Raw genomic sequence first — 23,440 nt, forward strand, 5'->3', positions numbered from 1 at the left:
TTTGATCGACAAAGTTTACTAGTTTAGCAAAAACTGATAAAATCCACAAGCTAATGCCAGTTTCAAAACATTCACAATAGCTATTAAAGGATTATCTGGAGCTTTGCTTAAAATGAAAGTCCAGTTTATAATAGTCCAGTTTGGGAAACATTAGAGAAACAATCCAATGTGTTTGGCATTTAATGTTAATCTCACAATAAAGCCGAGTTGAACAGCTATACAGTTTAAAGTGCTTTCTATAGTGCAATTCTGCAACCAAGCACAGAACCTATACCTTACAGCAAAACAAAGAGAAACATGCAGTTTATTTGAATGCTGCAAAACGAAATAAACAAATCAACGATAAACTTCTTTGCAGTGTTTCATATGTGGAGCCCTCACAATGCAATCATTGCTCATCATCATAAGTCTGCTGTGCCCAATTTAAAATTGCCAATTAAAATCTGCCCAACCTCTGAAACATTCATCTACCTTTTTAAAGAGCATCGTACAGCTACAACTTTAATGTGCAATTGTTAATTTTGGATCGCTCGGGCAAGAGCTGTGAAATAATTTGATCTTCCAGCAATCATGATAACCCTAATATTTTTTTAAACCATAGAGACAAAAGCAAATAAGAGACTGTTGTCCAGATTTTAATATTAGACTATTGTACAGACAAAGGATGAAATAGGCAATTTCAATTACAGTAGCAGTCATATAAATGTATACAAGTGAAATGTTCAACATCCCAATCCCTACACAGCCCAATGAATCCTTACCTTCTAATTACATACCGGCTAACTTTGGCACACTAAAAACAAAATCATGAACATAGGAATAGGAGTAAACAATTCGGCCCATTGAGCCTGCTCCATTATTCAGTTTGATCATGGCTGATCATCTACCTCAACGCCACCTTTCTGCACTATCCCCAAATCCTTGAAGGTTCTTTGCAGTGAAAATGTTCAACATTGTAATTCTTAAAAAGGTTAAATGGTGAGGGACTTATTTTCTCCAGGGAGAGAATTGCCAACTAGTCAGCTGCTTCCATATGGAATCTGTGAAGTCAGTGCCACAAAATAACTCTTACTGAAGATGGGAAGCAGGTGGATATTGAAGGCAGTTAGGCAATTCAAAAAATACATTTTTATTTGAGTTGCTCAGCAATGAAATCCCAAGTAATTTTTCACATTTTGCTTTCTGTTGAGTTTCTAAATAAACAGACAGAACTAGAATAAACAGACAAATACTAGAGCTCTAGGGCACTGATAACTGAACTCTACAAAGAACCAATGGCATTGTCTTTACTTTTGTACTTTCATCAGCAAATGCATTAAAAAGCAAAGCCGACTGAAACCGCAGTGGAACCTGGTTGTCATACCTGTTAATAATTTAACCATTACAATTTTAAAATAGGAAACTATTTTTTCAATGTGAATAATATAACCTTGTAATAAAAACATTTCCATCAGATCAATTCAACTCAATTTCAATGTATACTTAACTCAATGTCAGAACTAGCCAAGTTCCCAAGAAGCTTAAAATTAAGTGAATGAATTAGGTTTCCAAAGTTAAATGAATTAAATGACTAAGCTTACAAATGGCATGAGCTGTGTCCAGCTCCCCCACAAACACACACACACGCACGCACACACACAGGCAACCAAGGCAATCTGAATTCTTTAACCATATCCATTTAGTTTAATTTATTTCGAACTTCAAAACCTGCTGCATTTCATGGAGGTTTCTTATTCTGTTCAATTTGCTCAATTTCTTTTTCTAATTACAGGTTTGTTGTAAGGCTCTGCTTATTGTAACAGGCATGTATTTTCTGGTGACAATTGGGTAGGATTCCATTGTTCCACTGAATAAAGAACCTCACTGCACAGCAATTTGGAAAAAGTGTGCAGTATTATGCATCTTTTCAAAAGAATTGTTTTAAAGCAGTTGAGCCCATCAGCAAGATTTACAACTTCCCATGAGGAGAAGCACCTGCTCTTATGACACAGCTCTTCACTGTGCTACTTATTTCTATAAGCAGAATGAGATTTCTGTTTAGGCCCGAAAACAACATTTTGGATATTTATTGTGACTGCAGCCCTGTCCCACTCTAAATACAATAAATCTAGCCTTTACCTAAACAGAACCATCAAAAATTACAGCATATGATAGCAATATTATTAAGCATATATACAACCCTGGATCGTTATCGCATGTGAATTCTATTTACAAACAATATCATACATTGTACTATACAGGATACACTATTAATGAATGTTAATTCAGGAGTTACTGCATGATGCAACATTATCAGTCACGTCACCAATATAAACTTCTTACAGAACAACCTTTACAAAACTGATGTGAAGCTCATTACACTGACGACTCCGTATATAGTCCCTTAGAATTTAAAACTTCCAAATATAAAAATTTAAATTGTATACATTATAAAAATAGGGCACCTCTAGGAAAGCAGAAGAAAGTATTACAATCGGAAAAGGAAAGAGGGTGCCTGTATTACATGGTTACTGTATCAATACAGAAGATCAGGTTTTGGTTCAGGCTACTGAAGGTACATACTATTTTTATAGACGTATTTTATTAATTCAAGTTGGCTGCAACATTATGTTGCATTATTTGTGCAAAGAGACAAACTATCATTTTTAAATGTATTTAATCAGTCCTCATTCAGAACACCAAAAGGTTTTACGATATTTAGAGTTTAGCATACCTGCTGTTAAAACTCTGCATGAAAATTTAGTGACGCACTTTTATAAAATGTCCCCACTGACATGTGAAGTTAGTATATCTGGGTATTGGAGCACAGCAACAAACTGTCATTATTGATTCGGAACAGTTAAAAGCAGTTAAGGTGATTCTTTCCAAGTATGCTGAAATTATCTATCTCCCAATTCCTGAAAGTGGTAAACAAGGCACATCTTTGCCAGCAAGTCTTTGGACTTTGCTGCCAGCTATCTGTACTATTGCAGTGGTCTGTTGTGATATTCTGCAAATTGGAGCACGATTTTTATGCTTTTGCATAATGACAAGACTATTTCATGAATATGTCACACAATAGCTGCACTGCCATTATTTATCCACGTACATCAGGAAGTCACAAACATGAAAACTGGGTTTAGCATTTAAAAATATACACCTTTTGACATGGAAATGTACATATTTTACCGGAATCTACACAATTAGGATTTAAGCTACTTACTTAAAATACAAAGGAACTTGTCCTTGTATTTCAATTCAATCTCAAAAGTGTCAAACCATTTTGAAGTTAATAAATCCATAATCATAAATCTCCAACTTGCTTCCAAAAATAACCTCAGTTTGAACATGCAAACAAATTAACCTCCGAATCCATTTGATGACAGTGAAGTGATACTTTCTGTGCAAACAGTAATAACTCAGGTTTGTATTGAATTAGCTAATCTTCCCCAAGGCGGCAGAAGAAAATCTATAGTTAGTTTCTCAACACCATTGGGTGGGGTGAAGAAGAGCAGGAGGGGAAAAGCCAGGGGTTCTGCCATTCAGTGACTCCTCCTTCGCTGTGTGAAGATTGAGTGAGGACAGGGTCACGCGCAAGCCGTGATGACTCCACAGTGGAATAGTCAGCTGGCATTCACCTAGACAGGTCACATATGGGGTATCTGTGAGAGGTACCAGAGGTCTACAGGCACTGTGGAACTGTACACAGTGAAGAGTCAATACCTTAAGAAGAGGGGGAAGAAATAGATGCAAAAAGGAGGAAGGGAAAAGCATTGCTTTTCCTTGTTCACCTCTAGATAGGTCAGTCATGAGGGTGCAAGTAGGATTCACAAAGCTGCTGATTGACAGCAGCAGGAATCGTGACAACTTCTTCATTTCAAGAACACCAGTGAAAACTTGGCTGACTATGATACTAAAAATTATGAATCTGTGCTTAACAACTTGGAGGGGATGGTGTTCACAGCGCAAAAGTGAAATTCAACAATAGAATTTTGGACACATGTTTACACCTCAAGTTCAAAGGAAACTGCTTTGGAAACAGATCAATTCACAATTGGTTTTGGTATGGCAACTTCAGGTTTTCTGCAAAGATGAACTGGCCAAATTAGTGTCACAGGGTGAGTCAGACCAAGCAGAGTTCAGGCTTTGCGACCACAATCACCAAAATATGAAATTGGGTTAACTTGACCCCAATTGGCAACCCAGCTAGGCTACATTCGAATGAAATCACATCTCTCACAAAGCTGGAGTGTCAATAGCCTACATTCTTCTAAAGCTCTGCTAACACTGAACCAGTCATTTCAGTGCCACATTCCAAACAACTGTTTGTAGTCAATGCCTGTCTTGACAGAAGTCAACAGCTTACCAGTGAGTTAACTTGGAATAAGTCCGGAATCAATAGGCTGCAGATGAGTGGGTGAGAACAGAAAGAGTTCAACAATTACTTTTTAAAATTCAAACCAAAAAAAAGTAACAAAACACTTCATCAGGTAACGTCACAAAATTATACCGCCATACTCATAATTGTACAATGAATTTTTACAACTTCATTCTCTTTCTTTTTTTGTTGAATCTAATAATATTTCATGGCAAATTTTCTTGAGGTAGTAGTTACAATTCTGTTTGTCCTCACATTCCCTTCAAATCATTTGCTGTGGGTCTTTTGTGACAGAGTCTTAAGCTGATGTGATTTCAGCCAGTCCCTACAGATCTTCGGTATGAGTTCATCTCCAGCTCCTTCAGCAGCTTCCAGCACTTCCCGTACAACATGCACTGCCTGCACCAGGTCAAGCTTCACGGCAACCAAGTAAGCAGAACGGTACTTACTACACGACAAGAAAGCTTTAATCTGTGGACGCATTCAGAACATTGAGTTATAAGATATCTTCTGGCAGGAACAAATCAAACCTTTGCAGAAATTACACATGCCAAAGCACACTTGTAGTTCTGTCAGGTGGAGTTCAGCAATTTTGATTGCTGGCTTCCTCCCGTATCTTGTAGTGTTAAGATTCCTGGAAAAATGTTTTCGAAGCTTGTTTTATTACGGTATCACACAGAACTTGATTTGTCAAATGTTACAAATTGTGAAGACTTCTCTCAAATATCTGTAATCCATATATAATTTTATTAGTTATACAATGCAAAGTTATAATCTTTTCCAAAGGGAAAACATAACCCCTATGAGATCTTCACCTCGGCAACATTTTACAAATCTTACTGAATGAGCTCATTTACTGCATGTTTTGTGTAATGTCTAAGTTAAATGATCATTTAAGTTAACATCAGTTAATCATCATCAGTGTGTGGAAGTAGCAATTACATAAAGTGGATTCTTTCCCATTGTAAATTGGTCTTGTAATTGTCCATGCATTCCTACAGGACAGACTGCAGAAATATTTTGTTATTAGTATCGTACTCCACCCTTTTAACTCCTGTAGGCTTGATCTCTCCAACAATCTTTCCGCCTAGTCCCCAATATACAAACCATCCAAAAGGCTATATACCAAAAGCAACCAGAAATATCGTTCTGATAATGTGTTATTGCCCTGAAACATTAACACTTTCTCCCTCCACAAATGTTGCCAGGCCTGCTGAATATTTCCAGCATTTTATGTTTTTAAATTGGAAACATGTGAAGCCTTCCTCCTTTGACTTTACTCAATGAGACACGTTTACCCTCAGTGTAATCCAGGATTTCATATTGGGTTATCCAACCTCACTAAAGCCTGCATTGCCAGCAATCTCCACTGGTTCCGTGTCACCCAAAGAATTCTCTAAGATCCTCCTCCTCACCTTCAACTCCGTCCACAGCCTTGTCTTTCCAGCTGTGCAACCTGCTCCAGCTTTATGCTCCTCAACTCTCTATCTATTCAATACTAGATGAGACTTCTTGCTCCCTGCATAATCGTTCACAATATCCCTTCCCTCAGCATCTCCACCTTGTCATCTTCTTGCTACTTTCAACAGCATCCTAAAGACCCATCTCTCCATTTGAGCTTCTAACCTCTTATGTCTTCCACACAGCCGCTGCTAATCTTCTTGAAGCCAGTAAACACATGTGAGTCTGTGAATGTATGGAATGTTGCTCTTCCTGTGCAGCCATTTTACAGGAAAGCTGTTGCAAAGCTAAATCTAGGAGAAAGCGGTACCATTCCCTCACTTTGCCAGGCTGCTGCAGAAAAGTGGCTAAAGTGTATTCCGTTCAGTTTCCAGCAATTACAGAGGATTCTTCTTAACCAAATTACTCTATGCAGGACGATGCATGAACCAAACTAGTCAACACATGCAATCCTGAATCCTAATCCATTATTGCTGTGTCTTTCACTCATGACCATAATCAGAGATCAGGCTAAGGACAGTTAAACAAATAATAAATGCCAACTTCCCTGCACTGCAAGCAACAACTTATCACAAACATGGCCAAACAGTAACAGAAAGAAACGAGTTACAGTTTTACACAATATATTCATATATCTGGAATTAAAACCGTATCTAGGTGGGTGATTTCATAGAATTATAGAATAGTTACAGCACAGAAGGAGGCCATTTAGCCCATCGTGTCCATGCAGGCTCTCTGCAAGAGCTACCCAGGTAATCACTGCTCCCCCCAACACCTTTTCACCATTGCCACGCAATTTTTTCTCTTTTCAGATAATTAAACAATACCCTTTGGAAAGCCACCAATGAACCTGCCTCCAGCACACACTAGGAGTGCCTTCCAAATCTAACCAAATGCTGTGTAATAAAAGATTTTCCCTTATGTCATCTTTGGTTCCCTTCAGCAAATTTAGCTCTCCTCTGCTAAACTTCTTTCCCCAGCATTGCTGACTTACTAGGCCAATCTTGTTGGCAGTCATTTGGCACCAGTAACTCAGAAAAGTGGCTATTATTGATGTGTGAGACCAAACAATAAGTATTAGGAAACGTGACAAATAAATATGAACACTTCCAGCAGGGATCAAAGGATAAATGTCAAAACCAGGACCTTGGACAACAGCAGCAACCACCTTCTCAAGGGCGATTAGGGATGGGCAGTAAATGTTGGCCCACACCGTGTGAAAGGATAAAGCAAACATGCATTTGTATTGAACTTTTATCATTCCAAGGCAGTTCACAGAAAATAACCAGACAAGAATGAACATAGAGACAAGGACAAAGATATTAGGTAGGAGTGACCAAAGGTTTGATCACGGAGGCAAACTGTGAAGAGGGTCTTAAAAGAGGTGGGGGAGATGGTCAAGGCAAGAGGTTGAGGGAGGGTTGGAAGACCATGGAGACTGGATGGCTGAAGGCATGACTGCCAATGATGGGTGAAAAGCCAGGGGATTGCATAACAGGGCAAGAGAATTCAGAGTAAATTTGTAGGGTCTAGGAGATTGTACACCTAGGGAAAGACAATGCCATGAAGCAATTTAAAATGAGGATGAGAATTTTAAATTTGAGATGTTGATGGACAGGGAGCCAATTTTAATTGGCAGGGACAGATGTGAACGGTCAGCGGAACTTTGTGCTGGATAAGTTACAAGAAATAGAACTTTAGATCCGCTGAATTTCACAGAAGAACAGAACATTCACCAGGGGATCATTGGAAGAGCAGTGTATGGAGGTGACAATGGCACTTTTGTGGCTTTCAGCAGCAAATATTTTGAGACAGGTTATATCAGAGAGATGGAAGTAAGCAGTCTTCATGATGGAGGGGTTGTCAAGTCAGAATTCAGTTCGTGGTCAGATAGGACATAAAAATTCTTAACAGTTTGGTTCAACCTGAGACAATAACCAGGAAAGAGTATGGGATCAGTGGTGAAACTCTGGAGTTTGTGGCAGGAACTGATGAACATTAGTGGAAACAACTGCAGCTCATCCAAAACTGGATGCTGTACAACCAACAGACAACATGAAGACAGTGGATGAGGTGAAAGATGTCATGGAGAGATTGGACTGGGTTGTTGTCAACATAACGTGTGGAAGTTGACCCCATGTTAGCAAATTAATTTACCAAGGGGTACCTTGTTGATGATGAACAGGAGAAGTTAAGGATAGATCTTTGGAGGGCTCCAGAGTAAACGGTGCAAGATCTGGAAGAGAAGTCATTGTCGGAAGTGTTCTGGCTATGATCAGATAAGTAACAGTGGAATAGAGGGAGAGGGCAGTCCCATTAAGCTAGGTAAGAGGTAAGACATTGGAGGAGGTTGGTGTTGTTGACTGGGTCAAAGGCTGTATTGAGTTTGAAGAGGGAGAAATGCACCACGGTCACAGTAAGAGGACGTAATTTATGACCTCGGTTAGGGTCTGTTGCAGCACAGCCACAGGGATGGATAGCAGATTGACAGGTTCAAATGCAGTAAAAATAGAGGCCAATTAATACATGGAAGAGATGATGCAGGAAATTTGGCAGAGAGAAAAAAAACTCTTTTTACCACACAGGTTTAGTTCCTGAGCAAATGTCTGGATATTCTGTGTACAAATAGAGCCTGTTAATCTGTTACTGTTTGACTGAGCTTATGATTATTTTGCTGCTTGCCATGCAGGAATATTTATTTCTATGATTCACTGTTCTTGACGTAACCTCTTTTTGAGGTCATAAACATTGCTGTTACTGAACTGTGGATCTTCAAATCTAAACAGTTCAACTGGTGACTGCATACATTTGCTGAACCAAGAGTTTATTTACCCTCTAACTTGGAAAGTTTTAAGTGGGAGTTCCAAAAACGTCTTTACTACATGACAGAAAAGTTTCAGCTTATTTCTGATACTTGCTTACCTTATTTTCATCTTTCTTCATTTCAAGAATCAGTTTCTCTAGGTCTTTTGACTGCAGAAAGATGAATGTATTAATCAACCTGTTGATACATTACTGAATGTATTTCATTTACTCAAGTCACACACAGGTTTATATTAATATCACACAGATTTTGTGGTATTTCTTTAATAAGAGCATACTTGATCGCAAATTACTCAATACATCAATAACAACTGGTTTTGTTACTCATGCATAAGCTTTCTTCAACAAAAGGCCAACAAGTGTATGGCTTACAAAAGCACTGTCTTTTAATAATTGACTCTAAGAGCACAATGACACGCAACATAACTCAGTCTTCAGGGAAAACCTTGCAACTACCCATATATAGCATTCCTGATCTCAAGATGAGGCATCTAAAACTTCCAAATGGAGCGAGAAGGGGAATAAAACAAAGCAGAGTGTTGCATATTCTCAGTAGAGTATCTCACTCTGTATGGCTCAGAAAGAAAGAAAATAAGGTTAATTCCTTCAGAAAGTGGCTGTCATAAAACCCCCCCCTACCCCGCAGTGGTCAAGGTATAACAGAAGAAATTCAACATCAAAGGTTATGACTCAGAACAGTAGGATCTTAAATGGCCTTGGTCATCTTGTGCAAATTGTAAAATCATTGCACCATATGTTTTCCATATGTAAGCTAGATCACTGGAAGCACAGATGTCTCAAGGAAAAGTCTCCTCAGAAACAACTTGAAATCAATTCAAACCAAGTGAAATCAATGCATTTTTTTCTAACATTTATAAATAAAACTTTGGTGCTTTAAATGCTTTGGAGCTGCCCTGGTTTTGTTCTGAATTGTTTTCTTAAATATAAGTCGAAGCATTAAAAGAGTGGTATGTGGAAGTTTAGTGTTCTATAAAAGAAATAAAACAAGCTACCAAAAGATTAGAAGAAAATCTTAGTTGGGGACAAGTACTCATGCATCTAAAGCTAATCTTACTTTATGTGGATTATGCAACAACCAAGTATTCCATGATTGGCCATACTCCTAAAGTCCATTTATTCTACAGTGGATTTAAAAAAAAGTAACCAAATTTTCTAGCACAAAAGTGTTGTGTTTATGAAAGGTGCTCATTATTGATTTTTCTCAAACTGAGAAACCACGGTCAAGAGCCAAGTCCATTGTGCGACACACAAGCAAAGCTTATAAAATCATTCTACTTGCATCAAGAAATAAAAAACCTGGGTTTTAAAAGCCTGAAGACTGGAGGAAAAATAAATGGCAAATGAAGGCAAGGAGTTCCCGATTTGCAGTACCAGAAAAAGTTATTTTCAATTTGGTTTTCATATATGAGAAACAGCAAAGAATAGAGAACATGTGGTAGAAAACAACTTTGGACTCAATTTGCTTTGAAGGTAAAAAATTAAAAATCCATAGCTAAAAGATTTCCCCAAAATGTGTTCAGGAAGAATGATCCGAGCCACGTGCTGGCATCTATTGGATGTAGCTTAAATTCTAAATGGTGTTTTTTCCCACCAGAAGACACTATTGCTTCTTCACTCTGCAAAGAATACATTCTGGTGAGAACAAGTGTAGCAAAGTTTGCAACTTGACTGATACAGAGCAGTCAAGGTCAGGAACACAAGAGTGAGATTCAAAAGCAACAGTGAGACAGGCTGCAACCCCAGTGATGTTCAGACTCGTCCCTGTGTGGTTCTCTCTACAAATATTGAAATTCCTGCAGATCCTTTGTATATACCAATGCACTCCTGGAAGTCCTAATGTCCAAAAGTGCTAGATTCCCAAATAAATCACTGCCATCATTGGAGAAAACATTCTTTATTAGCCTATGTGCACTGTTATAATTGTGAGGTTTATAAGAATGTTATGTTTTCATACTGTCTTTAATTTAAGATAAAATGAAGGGGGTCATGTGACCTGAAGTCTGCCTGACACCAAGCTTGGGTAGTTTGATTGTTAGAGATTAAAGGGGCTCAGATTGTTTTACTGGGAAGAAGGTGCTAGCTGTTTACACTTGGAGACGATGGTAGCAGCGTTGTGTGTTAACAGTGGATAGACTGAGGTCTCCAAGATTCCAAAAAGTTGTTGAGAATTTCAGGTTACAAACAGTTATGCTTTAAATTGTCCATTTCGTTCCAAGATGAAAAAGACATGGGTTCTCAAGGATAGCTAACCAGCATCTCCACCTGGATACAAGGCCCATGTGATTCATGTTAGCATGGTGATGGGCTTTCAGATGGAAAGGGTACAGAGGAAGCCACTGTGATATCGGGTTACAGGCTTTCCCAAAATATCACAGTCTGCCAGGGTTCGGGAAAGACAGAGCAGTTAAAGGTCAAAAGTCTCCACGGTTGATTGCACGGAATGCGGGTGGAAGTTTGCACTCAGATTGAAAAGAACAAATTAATGAGGCACGGAGCTGCCTCAAAGAGATACGGTTCACTTTTTAAAGTTTGTAAAAAAGGAAAGATAAAAATTATGCAGACATGTCCCCTCGTGTAACAATGTTACAACCAGCTTGACGGTGTTATGCTTTTCCTAAACTTGGCAACTTCTTTTCTCACCAGGGAATGAGCACTTTTGCTTTTAGTATCTCAAGAAATGAAAAAGACCGGAAGAATTCTGTGCTTTTGCAATGAAAATATTATGCTCAATGCTTACATCAATGCTGAGGAAGGACAGGGCTGGAATGGATATGTGATCTGTCATAGATGGCTGAGCTGGGACATGTTTAGGAAATGTCAAAATTTTTTTTATTCATTTAATAAAACCTTCATGAAACCTCAGCCCGCCCATGGATGAGGTTTCATGCAAAACACAAAGGCTGCTTGGGCTCTTCGTTTGCCCGCCAACCTTAAGGTTGGATGGCCAGCCCTGTCAATTTGGTTAACTAGTTTATTAGTGGCCTTAACCGGCCTTTGACAGTTCAGTGGGCGTGCAGCTGACTCTGGTGCATACCCACCGAACAGAAGAAGATCGGAATGACGCGCAGTGACGTCGGGACTCATGCCTGACGACACATGTCATTTTACACGTTGGCATGTGGGGCCCATCCCAGCATGCCAACGAGAAAATTCTGCCCCACAGATCCCAGTTAGAAATCCTAAGGTTTAAAATAGATGCCAGATATTTTATTTTCCAAGAGTGATCTATACCTAAATAAGCCCGAATAAACTGAAGTGAATGACTGTTACTCCAAGTGAACAGCACTTGGCAGATGTGATCATTGGAATTATTCAAATAGAACATTTCCACTGAAATTTTGACGTATTGGTTTGATTTTTTTTTATTTCCCAGTAAGTTTTAACAGATGGGATCAAAGTTACAACCAGCTTGATGGTGTTATGCTTTTCCTGAACTTGGCAACTTCTTTTCTCACCAGGGAGTTAGCACTTATGCTTTTTGTATCTCAAGAAGTAAAAAAAGACTGGAAGCATTCTGTGCTTTTGCAATGAAAATATTATGCTCAATGAACTTACATCAATGCTGAGGGAGGACAGGGCTGGAATGGATATGCGGTCTGTCATAAAAAAACTGCTGTGGCACTCCAAAAATGAGCACGGGGCATGTCCACTGGCCTTCAGTAACTTATGCAAGTTTAGATTTAATTTATTTGACAAATTCCCAAAAGGTAAGACATTTTTTTTAAGTTTTTCCTAGGAGTGTTCCTTAAATTTTAAGTAGAGTTGTGTTCCTGATTAAACTGCTAAAATCAGCAATTTAAATGTGGATAGATCAGCGAGACAGCAGCTGCACGTTTCTACTCAACTGCAGTCCCTCATTTTTGGGTATTGGATGGTGCAAAGCCAAATACTACCACCCATGTGACTTGGACGGAGGAAGAATTACACAAATACAAGAGATAAGAGCAAGGGTAGACCATACCCTTGTTAAGCCTGCTCAACCATTCAATATGATCGTGGCTGATCTTGGGCTTCAACTCCACTTTCCCACCTGCTCCCCATAACCCTCGATTCCGAGACACCAAAAATCTGTCTATCCTTGCCTTAAATATATTCAATGTTGGAGTATCCACAACCCTCTGGGTAGAGGATTCCAAAGATTCACAACCCTTTGAGTGAAGAAATTTCTCCTTATAGGACCAGTGCAATTTCTAACAGCAACCCTCTGATGGAAAGAGGAAACGATTTATAGTATAGAAAACGAGGCACAGTGTCCTACTGGTTAAAGTTTAGACTGTTCCCACCTGTGAAAGATGTTCATCACCACCTTCAATAAACCGGATGAGGAGGTTATCGGTGTCATCGCCGCTAGCTACTCCTGATTCACTAACACATTTCAGCAACTGTTTTATTTGACAGAACTTGCGATGTTGCAGAAGATGTTTTGCGGTTTTATCATACACAGCAGCTGCATCCAACTGAAAGTCCTGGGTCAGAAATAAAAATAAGTAGGAAGGGAGGAATACAAAAATGACCAATGATAATCTCCCTGTTCTTTAAGAATACATAGAAATTTGGAAAAATGTGTTAACTTTCCAATAACCAAATTTATGACGTTAGGATGGAAGCAAAACTATAGTTTGAAGGAGAAACTTGACAAACTGGGACAATATCACAGAAGTGGTGGAAAATAAGTTCCTCTGTATAATCTCCATTGAACCCACACCTGGTAGTTGTACAATCTCAATATCCACCTCCTGTGGGCAAACAAGATCCTGGTACTTAATTCATGTATTCCAATCGTCACTCTCCACTGCCAGTTTGCCTCTGTTATCTCTTAACAGCTTTGCATTCGCTGTCATCTTATTAAAAATGTACCTTTTCAAAATCTTTTTATTGCCATATATCCTCTGTTTTACCCCTTCTTGGTTTTCCTGCTTTCTCTTTTTGTAATTTTTAAATTTTTCTATATTAGTCTCAGATTTCCATTTTATCTGTTCTTTTCCACTTTCAAATTGGATGGCATCTCCCTGTTCACCTGTTGTACCAAAGATACGCCCCTGCTCATTCATGAAAGGAGATGCTTTTTCCTCTGCTCCACTGCTATGATATGGTATCTAGCAGGGATAAGATACCATGGCTTCCAGCAGCTCTCCAATGCTTCAACCAGGAGCAAATTTTTTAATCTGTAAATCTGGACATTTGTGCAAAGCTCCTTCTTATCCTAGAATAGGATTCAGAAGCAGAATCTTAAATTGATCTCTCCTTCTCCAGAGATTAATTGCAGGGACTTTTCTTCCTCCCCCAGCTCAGCAAGGGGGACTAATTGTAGCACCCCCAACATCTGTCCTACTGAAATTAAGTAACTCAGAGTATAGGGATTAAAGCTGGACCATTCAGAGCTGTACAGCTCAGGTCATCAGGGAAACTTATAATAAAAGCAAAACTCTGTAGATGCTGGAGATCTGGAATTAAAAAAAAAACAAAATGCTGGAAACACTCAGCAGGTCTGGCAGCATCTGTAGAAAAAGAAACAGAGTTAAAGTTTCAGGTCTGTGACCTTCCATCAGTACTGAAAAAAGTTATAAATGTAACAGTTTTGAACAACTGAAAGGGGCGAAGTTGGGAAGGAAAACAAAAGGGAAGATCTGGGATGGTGTGGAAGGCAGGGGAGATTAAATGACAAACGTTTCATGGTGTAAGGCCAAAGGGAGTGGTAATGGGACAAGTAAAGAAACAAAAGTTGAGTCCAAAAGAGGTGTGAATGGCAGAATAGCTGCCATCTAAAAGCTAAGGAAATAAGAGAAACGAGCAAAAAAAACCAAAGCAACAAAGAAAAATTAAACAAAATGGGGCAACAGGTTAAGATCTAAAATTGTTGAATTAAATGTGGAGTGCTATAACATTATGGAAAAGAGCATTTTCAGTACCTGAATAACTCTGAAAGAAATTCCAAAACCTTCTTCAATATTTTTGCCTCCAAGCAGAACCTGCAGCAGAGAATGAGTGTATCAGAAATACCACAGACAACCAGATGAAAATATTAGTTACGCATTAAAGAAGGTTGTTGTTCATTGGTATTTTCATGTGTGCTCCTGTGAATAATGTTTCAAAACATATTACATCAAGATAACATACCTTGCATGCAACTTCCATCTTCATTTTAGTATTCCCAAAGAGATTGGCAGGCGGTCCACTGCTCCTTGAAGTTCCTGAGTTCTCGCACCGATGCAAGAACTTGGTTACTTCAATCTGCAGCTCAATTGTATTTATGTACCTATAATAAATAGGCAAAAAGATTCTCATAACTATCAGTTCAAATGACAAGCAATACCTAGCTCTGGAGTTATGACTGGTTTACTTTAGTTAGTGGATCGCATGCACATGTAGTATGCGATTCAAACTCCCGTAATGGCTTTACCCATAGCAGCTCAATCAAAACTGGTAAACTATTCAGTTTTATCATGACATGAAAGATAGGTGCACTTATTATACTTTCCATCCCCTCTCCCTTTTAAAAAGTGCAACCAAATAGCAAAAAAACCTGGTGAGCATTGAAGACAGCATGCAAACTCTCCCTCTTTGAACACTCTCTTCGCGACACAGGTGAATTACAGATGACCAATCTAAAACCTAGGTAATGCCAGTCGAACTGATCAAAGCCTTTTTAAAATTTGTTCTCAGGAGGTGAGTGACACTGGCAAGGTCACACTTATTACCCAATTCGAACTGCCCCAAGAAGGCAGTGGTGGACGACTCCTCCTTGCACCACTGCTGTTCGTATTGTGATGGTGATCCCACAAAGGTTGGGCAGGAATTTCATGAGATTAATACAATGATTATGAAGAAATTGGGATCTGTGTCTCTTTTGCTTCATGCATTACTCCTAAGGTAGTGCTTTTAGTAAACACTGCATTGCCAGTATTGCAATATTGCAGACGCATATTTAGTATTGGTGCCTGTGCCATAGGTGCATTGTTGCTCTCCGGTTCGGTGGTGCGAGCCCACTGTCGACCAGTGCGTGTGTGCGTGTACGTGCATGCATTTGTGGAGACAGTGGCATTGTGCTAATGTCAGTGGACCAGTAAACCAGAGGACCAGGCAAATGCTCTGGGAACACAGGTTCAAATCCCACAACAGCTGGAGGAATTTTAACTCCCATTAGTTGATAGATTCCAATTAATTGAAAGCTAGTCTCAGTAATGGTGACCATGAAGCTATCATTGATTATCATAAAAACCCACCTGCCTCACTCATGTCCTTAAGGGAGGGAAATCTGCCACCCTTACCTGGTCTGGCCTACATGTCTTCAGACCTATAGGATTGCGGTTGACTCTGAACTGCTCTCTGAAATAGCCCAACAATCCATTAAGTTGCAACAAACCGCTACAGAAAAGTTGGATTGCATTGGTTCAATAAGGCGACTCACCACAACCTGCTCAAGAGCAATTAGGGATGGGTAACAAATGCTGGCCTTGCCAGTGATACTGACATACCTTGAAAGATTTTTAAAAATCTACCTTGAGACATCCGCCGCAGACATTTTTTTGCGAAAAGAGCTGATAATTTTCTTTCTCAACGAGCTGCGGTTAGACACTTCTTGCAAATATGTTTTCAGGTGACCCTTAGCTTCCGTCAGCCAACCCTGCTTGGCTCCCAGTTCTCTATAGGATTCAGCTTTGTGACTGAAAAACCTGATGCACGTCATGGCTGCTCGCGTGTGATCCTGAAATGAACACATTACAACACATTCTTCCATACATCTACTAAAATCCATCAGAAAAGTGCTCATCGCTCAAGTCAAAAATAGCAATTACCTTCATAAATTGCTGCAGGTCGTACAGAATGTTGAAGAAACCCCTTGTTTGCAAATGTTTGCAGGATGCAATTAGATGGCAACTCCATCTCTCCAGGCTTGGATCCATATGTTCCATCAAGTTTTCTAGAGCATGCAGTTTTCCAGTTTCATAACTTGGTATGAAAATCCCTCGTATGAACACCTCTTCAGGGCAAACCTGAAAGTGAGAGGCACACACCATCTAAAGTACAAGTCTGTACTTCAATAAGAACTAAGTTAGAAACAGCGAATTAAACATGTAAAGTGCTGGAAAAGCACAGCAGGCCAATAAGTACCTGAAAAAGAAAGTTTAAACCAGGTGAAGGGTTACGTCTGAAACCAGCAGCCTAGCCACCTCTTTCAGATTGCGGATTGGCCTGCTGCTCATTTCCAGAATATTCTCTATTTCAGATTTCCAACATTATTGCTTTTCTCTTTTTGAACCTCAAAGTCAGAAACATTAAGCTTAAGCAGGTTTCCACTGACTTACAGCACAAAAACTGACCATTTAGCCCAACTGGTCTATGCCAGTGCTTATGCTCCGCACAGGCCTCCTCTCATCTCTCATCTAACCCTATCAACGTATCCCCTTATGCCTTTCTCCCTCATGTGCTCATCTAAATTAGCCTTAAAGGCTTCTATGCTATTCACCTGAACTACTGCTGTGGTAACGAATTCCACATTCTAACCGCCCCCAGGTAAAGAAATTTCTTCTGAATTCCCCATTGGAATGCTAACTTTTTCTATTTCTAACCTCAAGTCGGAACAAACGCAGTAACGTAGAGATTCAAGAAAAACACATTTGTAAGTGGTTTTGCCAGATCTTGCCACAGAATTTGTTTTAAAAAAAACTATTCCTAGAATGTTAAATGACATTGCTTTCTCCTGCTTGTGGGTGTTCTCATTTTCCCCAGTTGAAAAAGCAGGAGGCGGCCTGCATCCTGTCTCTGGCCTTGGCTAGGAAATCCTGCAGCTGAATCCACATCATCAGTATCCAGGGTACATCGCTTGGCACATTACTAATCATCCTTTCACGCCAAAGTAATTTTTTGCAACATGTATTCATTGTTGTTTGGTAAAGCAGTAATCCAAGTATGGCAACAGCAATGTCTTACCTTATCCAGCAGGTGCTGCAATGCTTCTCTCATGCAGTTGTGTCTCATATAAAAACTAATGATGGCCAAGTTAGTGCCATAAGTTTGCAAGTAGAAGAGGCACTCTTGATAAAAGACCTGATGTTTGATCTTCCCATCCCCCATAGTTTCAAAGCCTGCACCTTCACCCTTCAGAACAGCCTCCAATTCTTTCAGGGAGGCAAGAATGTCGTCGTCCTGTTGCTCAATTACAAATGGAAATAAACACAGCCATCAGAACAAAATAGCAGGGTAGCACTTCCACACAATTTGCCCTAAACTGGCCGAACTAGGGAAAACGATCAAGAAAGTTTAAGCTCAAGTTACGTCCTGCGCAAGTTTCCATACGCTTTTGTGACTGCTTAAAAATAGCAAGTTGGAAGCCGGCCCCTTCCACAACTGTTCACAGGCCCAGGATGATTTAGCCAACATGGCAAGTTTCCGCTCCCCGTTTGCAACTAGAGAAAATCTTCAAATTAAGCATTGTTTTTTTAAAAAAAAAGACATTTTAAAAGCATCGATCTTAAAAAAATACTGAAGTTACTAATAAACTGACTACTGTACAGTTTTTATAAAGTCATTTTCAGTTATTTAAAATCAGGATACTCATGGGTGGTAGATTAGACACACTTATTAATTTTTTTTGTAATAAACCCATTTCGAACTGTGTTAATAGAACTGCACTAGGTTACCATTCTTCAATATAAATTGAGATTAATTTTTAATTCCAGGGAAAAATTACACTAAAACGCAGACCAATTGCACCAGTTCATGGAAGGTTTTACATTTGCAATTATGCAAATGAATGAACAGAAATACAAATCATAACTGCATTTCAGAAAACTAGTTCAATTTTCAACACAATTTGTCGCCAGATTGCTGATTGCTCCCAAAGCAGACATTCTTGTCCATCACTTTAATCTTCCATCAATGTACAGGAGACTCTAGATGTAATCATCTATAATGCTCATGTATAGCTTGCATATTTCCACCTCTTGAAATAGTTTCCTCATTGAGATTCTCTCTGTATTGACAACACGAGGAATTTGAGCTGACGGACAGAAGCAGCTGGGTGAATTCCAGGAACTGGCCCATAAGCCCAGAGACCTAGCAGAAGGAAATCCTCTCCCATGTGCTTTTATTTTCTTTCTCCCTATGTATGGTAAATCAGCTGGAGCTTTCCAAGCTGTACAATATTCAAACCTTTGTTGAAGAGCAACTTAGCTGCCTTGAATTTAATAGCTGCAAACTCCTAGCTTCTGTATACAGCCAAGCGGCATGTTGCAGTCTCTCCTTTTCCTTAACATTAGTTCTAGTCATTACCAAATTACAAAAAAGCTCATCAAAGAACAAGCTTTCCTTGATGGATATTTTATCTTGAAAAAAGACAGCTTATTTTAGGGGAAAAAATGCAATTCATTGTTCTAATATGTCTGTCAGTATTTTTTTATATATAACTTTCAAAATATTCATATTTACATTTTGCCTCTCCACTCTTCTACCATTTTACACCCAGCTTTGAACTAAATAATGAACTAAATAGCTGCAATGGCTTAAGACAAAAGACTCCTCCTGGAGCATATCTCTTGCTTACTGATGGCTCTATTTAGTCTCATTCAGAAACGTGGCATTATAGAAATGTGATTGGATTACTCAATTTAATTTCTGCCAATGCTATTTATGCTCAGATCATTGCAAATGGGAAGGGGGAACCATTTTGCAAAGATAACCAATGGGCATTTAATACCATAAGTCTCAGAGGATAACGTCAAAGCAAAATTAGTCATCACAGTGACATAACTTGCGCATCCAAGCCACACACTATCCTGACTTGGAAATATATCGCCGTTCCTTCACTGTCGCTGGGTCAAAATCCTGGAGCTCCCTCCCTCACAGCACTTTGGGTCTTCCTACACCACATGGACTTGCAGCGGTTTAAGAAGGAGCTCACCACCTCCTTCTCAAGAGCAACTAGGGATGGACAATAAATCCTGCCCCAGCCAACGATGCCCACATCCTATGAATGAATAAAATTACCAGCTTTATCATTTTCAGAAGTTGATGCAAAATAAAAAAGCTCATTACCACAGGCAAGACTGGTCTAACAGATGTCTCTAGGTGCTGCATTATTTCTTGCAAGAGTGGAGGACCGAGATTCAGTTGGTTTTGGTCAAATGGTGGCCTTAAGCAGCGACTGAATTTCTCCCGAGCTGCAGACAGGTTCCCCACTTTGAGGCAGGCTAACCCCCAAGCATGCCAGACTCCACCTGGATCCAGTAGACTCTTAGTTGAAACCTAAAATGTGAAAGCAGTCAACATCAACGAATAGTCTCTTGGCCCAACACAAACTGAACAATGGGAATAATTAAAACTTTTTTCCAAAATTAGAACTCTTAAAGTAACTGCTTTAACTTCCTAAAGTAGAACATACCACAAAAATATTACTGTCAAAATCCACTGCAACAAGCAAGTAACAGAAGTTATTCACAAGATCAGGGAGAAAGAAAACACTCTAGAGGTTGTTTAAAATAGATTAGTCTGCATCAACACGCTCTGGACTGAATTAAAAGGTTAGTTCAGAAGCTGAATTGAAATTTTCCCAATAGATAAACAGCTAAAGTCTAGGGTACCATCAAGAGGTTCATTCAGTTGGCAGCATGCTCAACCGACAGTCAGAACATTGGGGACTCAAGTACAGATATTAAATGCATCATCTAAAATGACATTTCAGTGCATCGCTGAGGAAGTGGTTGATTGTCAGAGGTACTGTATTCTGGGAATAGGTCCAAGTAAGGACACAGGCTGCTGAGTTTTGGATGACCTCAAGTTTAAGGATGCTAGGATGTGGGAGGCCAGCCAAGAGTGCATTGGAATAGTTAAGTCCAGAGGTAACAAAGGGGAGAGTTTTTCCTGAGGTGGGTGGGCTGGGCGGGAGCAGAGCCGATTGCCGCCTGCAATTGGTTGCACGCTGCTATTTTATGCAGGCAGGCTAATTAAGGCCCACCCAGCATCATGCGTGGCCGGTAGTGCTCAGTGCTACCTGTGCGGGCAGGGGGAGGAGGGAGAGTTGGTGCCTGCGCTCTTTTGCGCATGCGTGCAAAAGCAAAGCAATCTCCCTGAGGCAAGCGCATCCAGCGTGCGCCCGCCAAACGAAGTATCGAGATGACGTCGGGATGCACGCCCAACGCCATTGCGCGTCATTTTTCATATCAGCATGAGAGGCCTGGCCCCGCACGCCGACAGCAAAATTCTGCCTAAAGGCATGGTGGCAACATAGCTACCAACAGTAGCTACAATTCTCCAATCATTAATGTGAAGCTTTTGTATCACTGCAAGAAGCTTGTAGTCCAGAGAGGCAATTTCCCAATAGTTGGAAATCTCCACAACTGTTCTAATTTTGTCAGCTACCAAATGCATTTCCAATTTAAAAAAATATTCACAAACCTCAACAGCCAGTGCATAGTATTCAGTTTCCAAAAGCTTATTTCTCAATCTTGTAATGGCTGCTGGTTTAAGGATTTGCTCCAGAGAAGGTACATCCTGGTAGTTAGCAGCAACTAAAATCTTCACTACATCCACCTTGCTGATATAACTGCATGAAGTGACAGAAAGCATAAAATTAAACTTGAAAGAGTGCCTTTACAGGAAATGCAGAGTTTATTGGACAGTTCGTTTAATTTTTATTTCTTTCGAGGTGACAAATTCATAGAAAAAGATGCCACAGAAATCTTCCACACATTTGCAAGTGGAACAAGTACTCAGACTAGCTCTTCAGGGTCACCATGATGTACATGGGCAGGCTACAGTCTGCAACTCTCCAAAGTGATCAAGTTTTGCAGTACAACATAATGGACTGAGGCACGTGAGATTCACAACATGCCTTCTCTACCTCATTTCAAATACATGGACAAAACGTAGCTAAAATAAAATTACATTTATATTGTGACAATTGTCCCAGAGCTTCCCAAAGTGCTTCAAGAACAACAATCTACTTTTGAAGTCCCGTCGCTTCTACGAGGTAGGGAAACAATAATGACTCGGCTTTAAAAGTAATGAATTGGTTGTGGAGCTCTTTCAATGTGAATCTAAAAACATGCTAAAGCATTATACAAGTGTAACATTTATCCTTCAGCTACATTTTATTCAGTTATCACTGAACTTAATATTTCCCTTTTAGTGGCAAAACTTAAATGAACGAGATTTAGACTTCATACAAAACCGAATGCAAGTTTTAACTATGGCTAAATAATGCTTCCACCGAGGCACTTTGCTACTTTCCTAAATGGAACAAGACTGTCAAGCTAAAATCTACACTGCAACTGTCGGCTACATTACGAATATGACAAATTTCTTGTTCGCAGTAAACCCAGGAAAACTAACGCTTGCTGCTTGAAGCTGGATTCAGATACATGTCCAGAACAACCAGAACATATTTGGACATAAATAAGAATTGTTTACAATTAGCATCAAAGTTTATGATTACTCAAATAATTCTTGCTTAAAGGTGATCTAGAAACCTGATTATAAGGATGCAATGGATTTAGGAGGAGCAAGTGAATTGAAAAAAGTGCAACACACAAGTTGTTAATAAACAAAGTAATAAGGTGTTCTGAGCAAAGGCTGAAAGTGAATAAGCACCGAGTCAACTGTTGTACTGTGCTCCAACTCCAAAATAAAATCTTGCTTAAAATTAGGCTTGTTTGATGCTGATTTTGTTGCATAACACTGTACAGTAGAGGCGGCAAAAACTGGGCACAAACCAGTGATGCTCGCTTATTGCAGAATTCAATACTTACAATGCACAAGATATTCACTACTAACCTCCTCATTTACTCCCTTGATGCATGCAAGTTATGTTGGTGCAAGGATCTAAGGATGGTGCTGGCGGCAGCAGCATCTCTAAAGCACAGCAATAAATGGCCATTCTGCATGTCAAAGTGTGGACGTAGTGTGTGCAGGGGCTGTAGCTATGTTTGATATAAACAACCCTGATCTGTCCTCGTTCAACATTCATACTTCTAGGAGGGGGTTGCTGAATGCACATCAGGAGGGAAAGCTATGACTAATATTTCTCTCCTGCTTTCCCAGGAAATGTCCAAACAACACCCACAAAATCAAAATATCATAAATGCTGGAACCTGAAATAAAAACAAAAAATGCCAGAAATATTCCACAGGTCAGGCAGCACCCATGGAGTTAGAAACACAGAAGATATTTCAGGTCAATGGATCTGAAGAAAGGTCATCGACCTGCAACATTAACTCTGTTTTTCTCTCCACAGATGCTGCTTCAGCTACTGGGTATTTTCAGCATTTTCTGTTTTTATTACTCTCCTTGCTGTGCATAAGCCTGGTAGTGGAGCTTCCTGGTAAAAGTGGCTCAATGCCACACAGTGAACTTACTGAGCCACTTGGGAAAGAGAGGGCAAGCTACATTTAAAACAAATTCAAGTGGATGAGTGAAGAACTGTGGATAAGTCATAGTATGCTGCAGATCTACAGCACCAACCTTTAATACAGCAGATTTTTATCATATAAAGAGCATCCCAGTTTTCAAGGAAGTATTTCCAAACATAATGACAATGTGACTCACCTGTCACAAAGGGCTAGGTCTTGGCTCCTTCCTGCCTTCACAAACATCATTTTAGCACTGAAAAGAAGTTGCTTCATGATATCCATTAAAAGACAGGAATCCACTTCTGGGTTTGTTAATGCTCGAGACAGTCTGCTGCAGTGATCTATCAACTGATGGCCACACACCATACTATTGCTGTGCAGATTCATGATGGCAATACACAAGGAAGCACTGGGAGCCTGTGAACAACAGTTC

General features: G+C 39.6%; 1 protein-coding gene across 4 annotated transcripts in view; it reads right to left on the reverse strand.

Annotated features, from left to right (window-relative positions):
* Positions 1-619: 619 nt before the first annotated feature.
* Positions 620-23,440, reverse strand: part of zfyve26 (zinc finger, FYVE domain containing 26) — a 77,762-nt gene continuing 54,941 nt past the window's right edge. For 3 of the 4 annotated variants that reach the window (XM_041213789.1, XM_041213790.1, XM_041213787.1), the window contains exons 32-42: positions 23,204-23,424; positions 21,056-21,203; positions 19,697-19,906; positions 17,594-17,815; positions 16,459-16,656; positions 16,162-16,367; positions 14,780-14,918; positions 14,572-14,631; positions 12,946-13,128; positions 8,741-8,791; positions 620-4,828 (exon numbers count right to left, since the gene is read on the reverse strand). In XM_041213789.1, coding sequence (XP_041069723.1) covers positions 4,625-4,828; positions 8,741-8,791; positions 12,946-13,128; positions 14,572-14,631; positions 14,780-14,918; positions 16,162-16,367; positions 16,459-16,656; positions 17,594-17,815; positions 19,697-19,906; positions 21,056-21,203; positions 23,204-23,424 — 1,842 coding nt within the window. In that variant the 3' untranslated portion in view covers positions 620-4,624. The remainder of the gene's footprint in view (positions 4,829-8,740; positions 8,792-12,945; positions 13,129-14,571; positions 14,632-14,779; positions 14,919-16,161; positions 16,368-16,458; positions 16,657-17,593; positions 17,816-19,696; positions 19,907-21,055; positions 21,204-23,203; positions 23,425-23,440) is intronic. The other variant, XM_041213791.1, reaches the window with a different exon arrangement.

Source organism: Carcharodon carcharias, chromosome 20, assembly GCF_017639515.1.
Source record: "Carcharodon carcharias isolate sCarCar2 chromosome 20, sCarCar2.pri, whole genome shotgun sequence".
NCBI classification, from domain to species: domain Eukaryota; kingdom Metazoa; phylum Chordata; class Chondrichthyes; order Lamniformes; family Lamnidae; genus Carcharodon; species Carcharodon carcharias.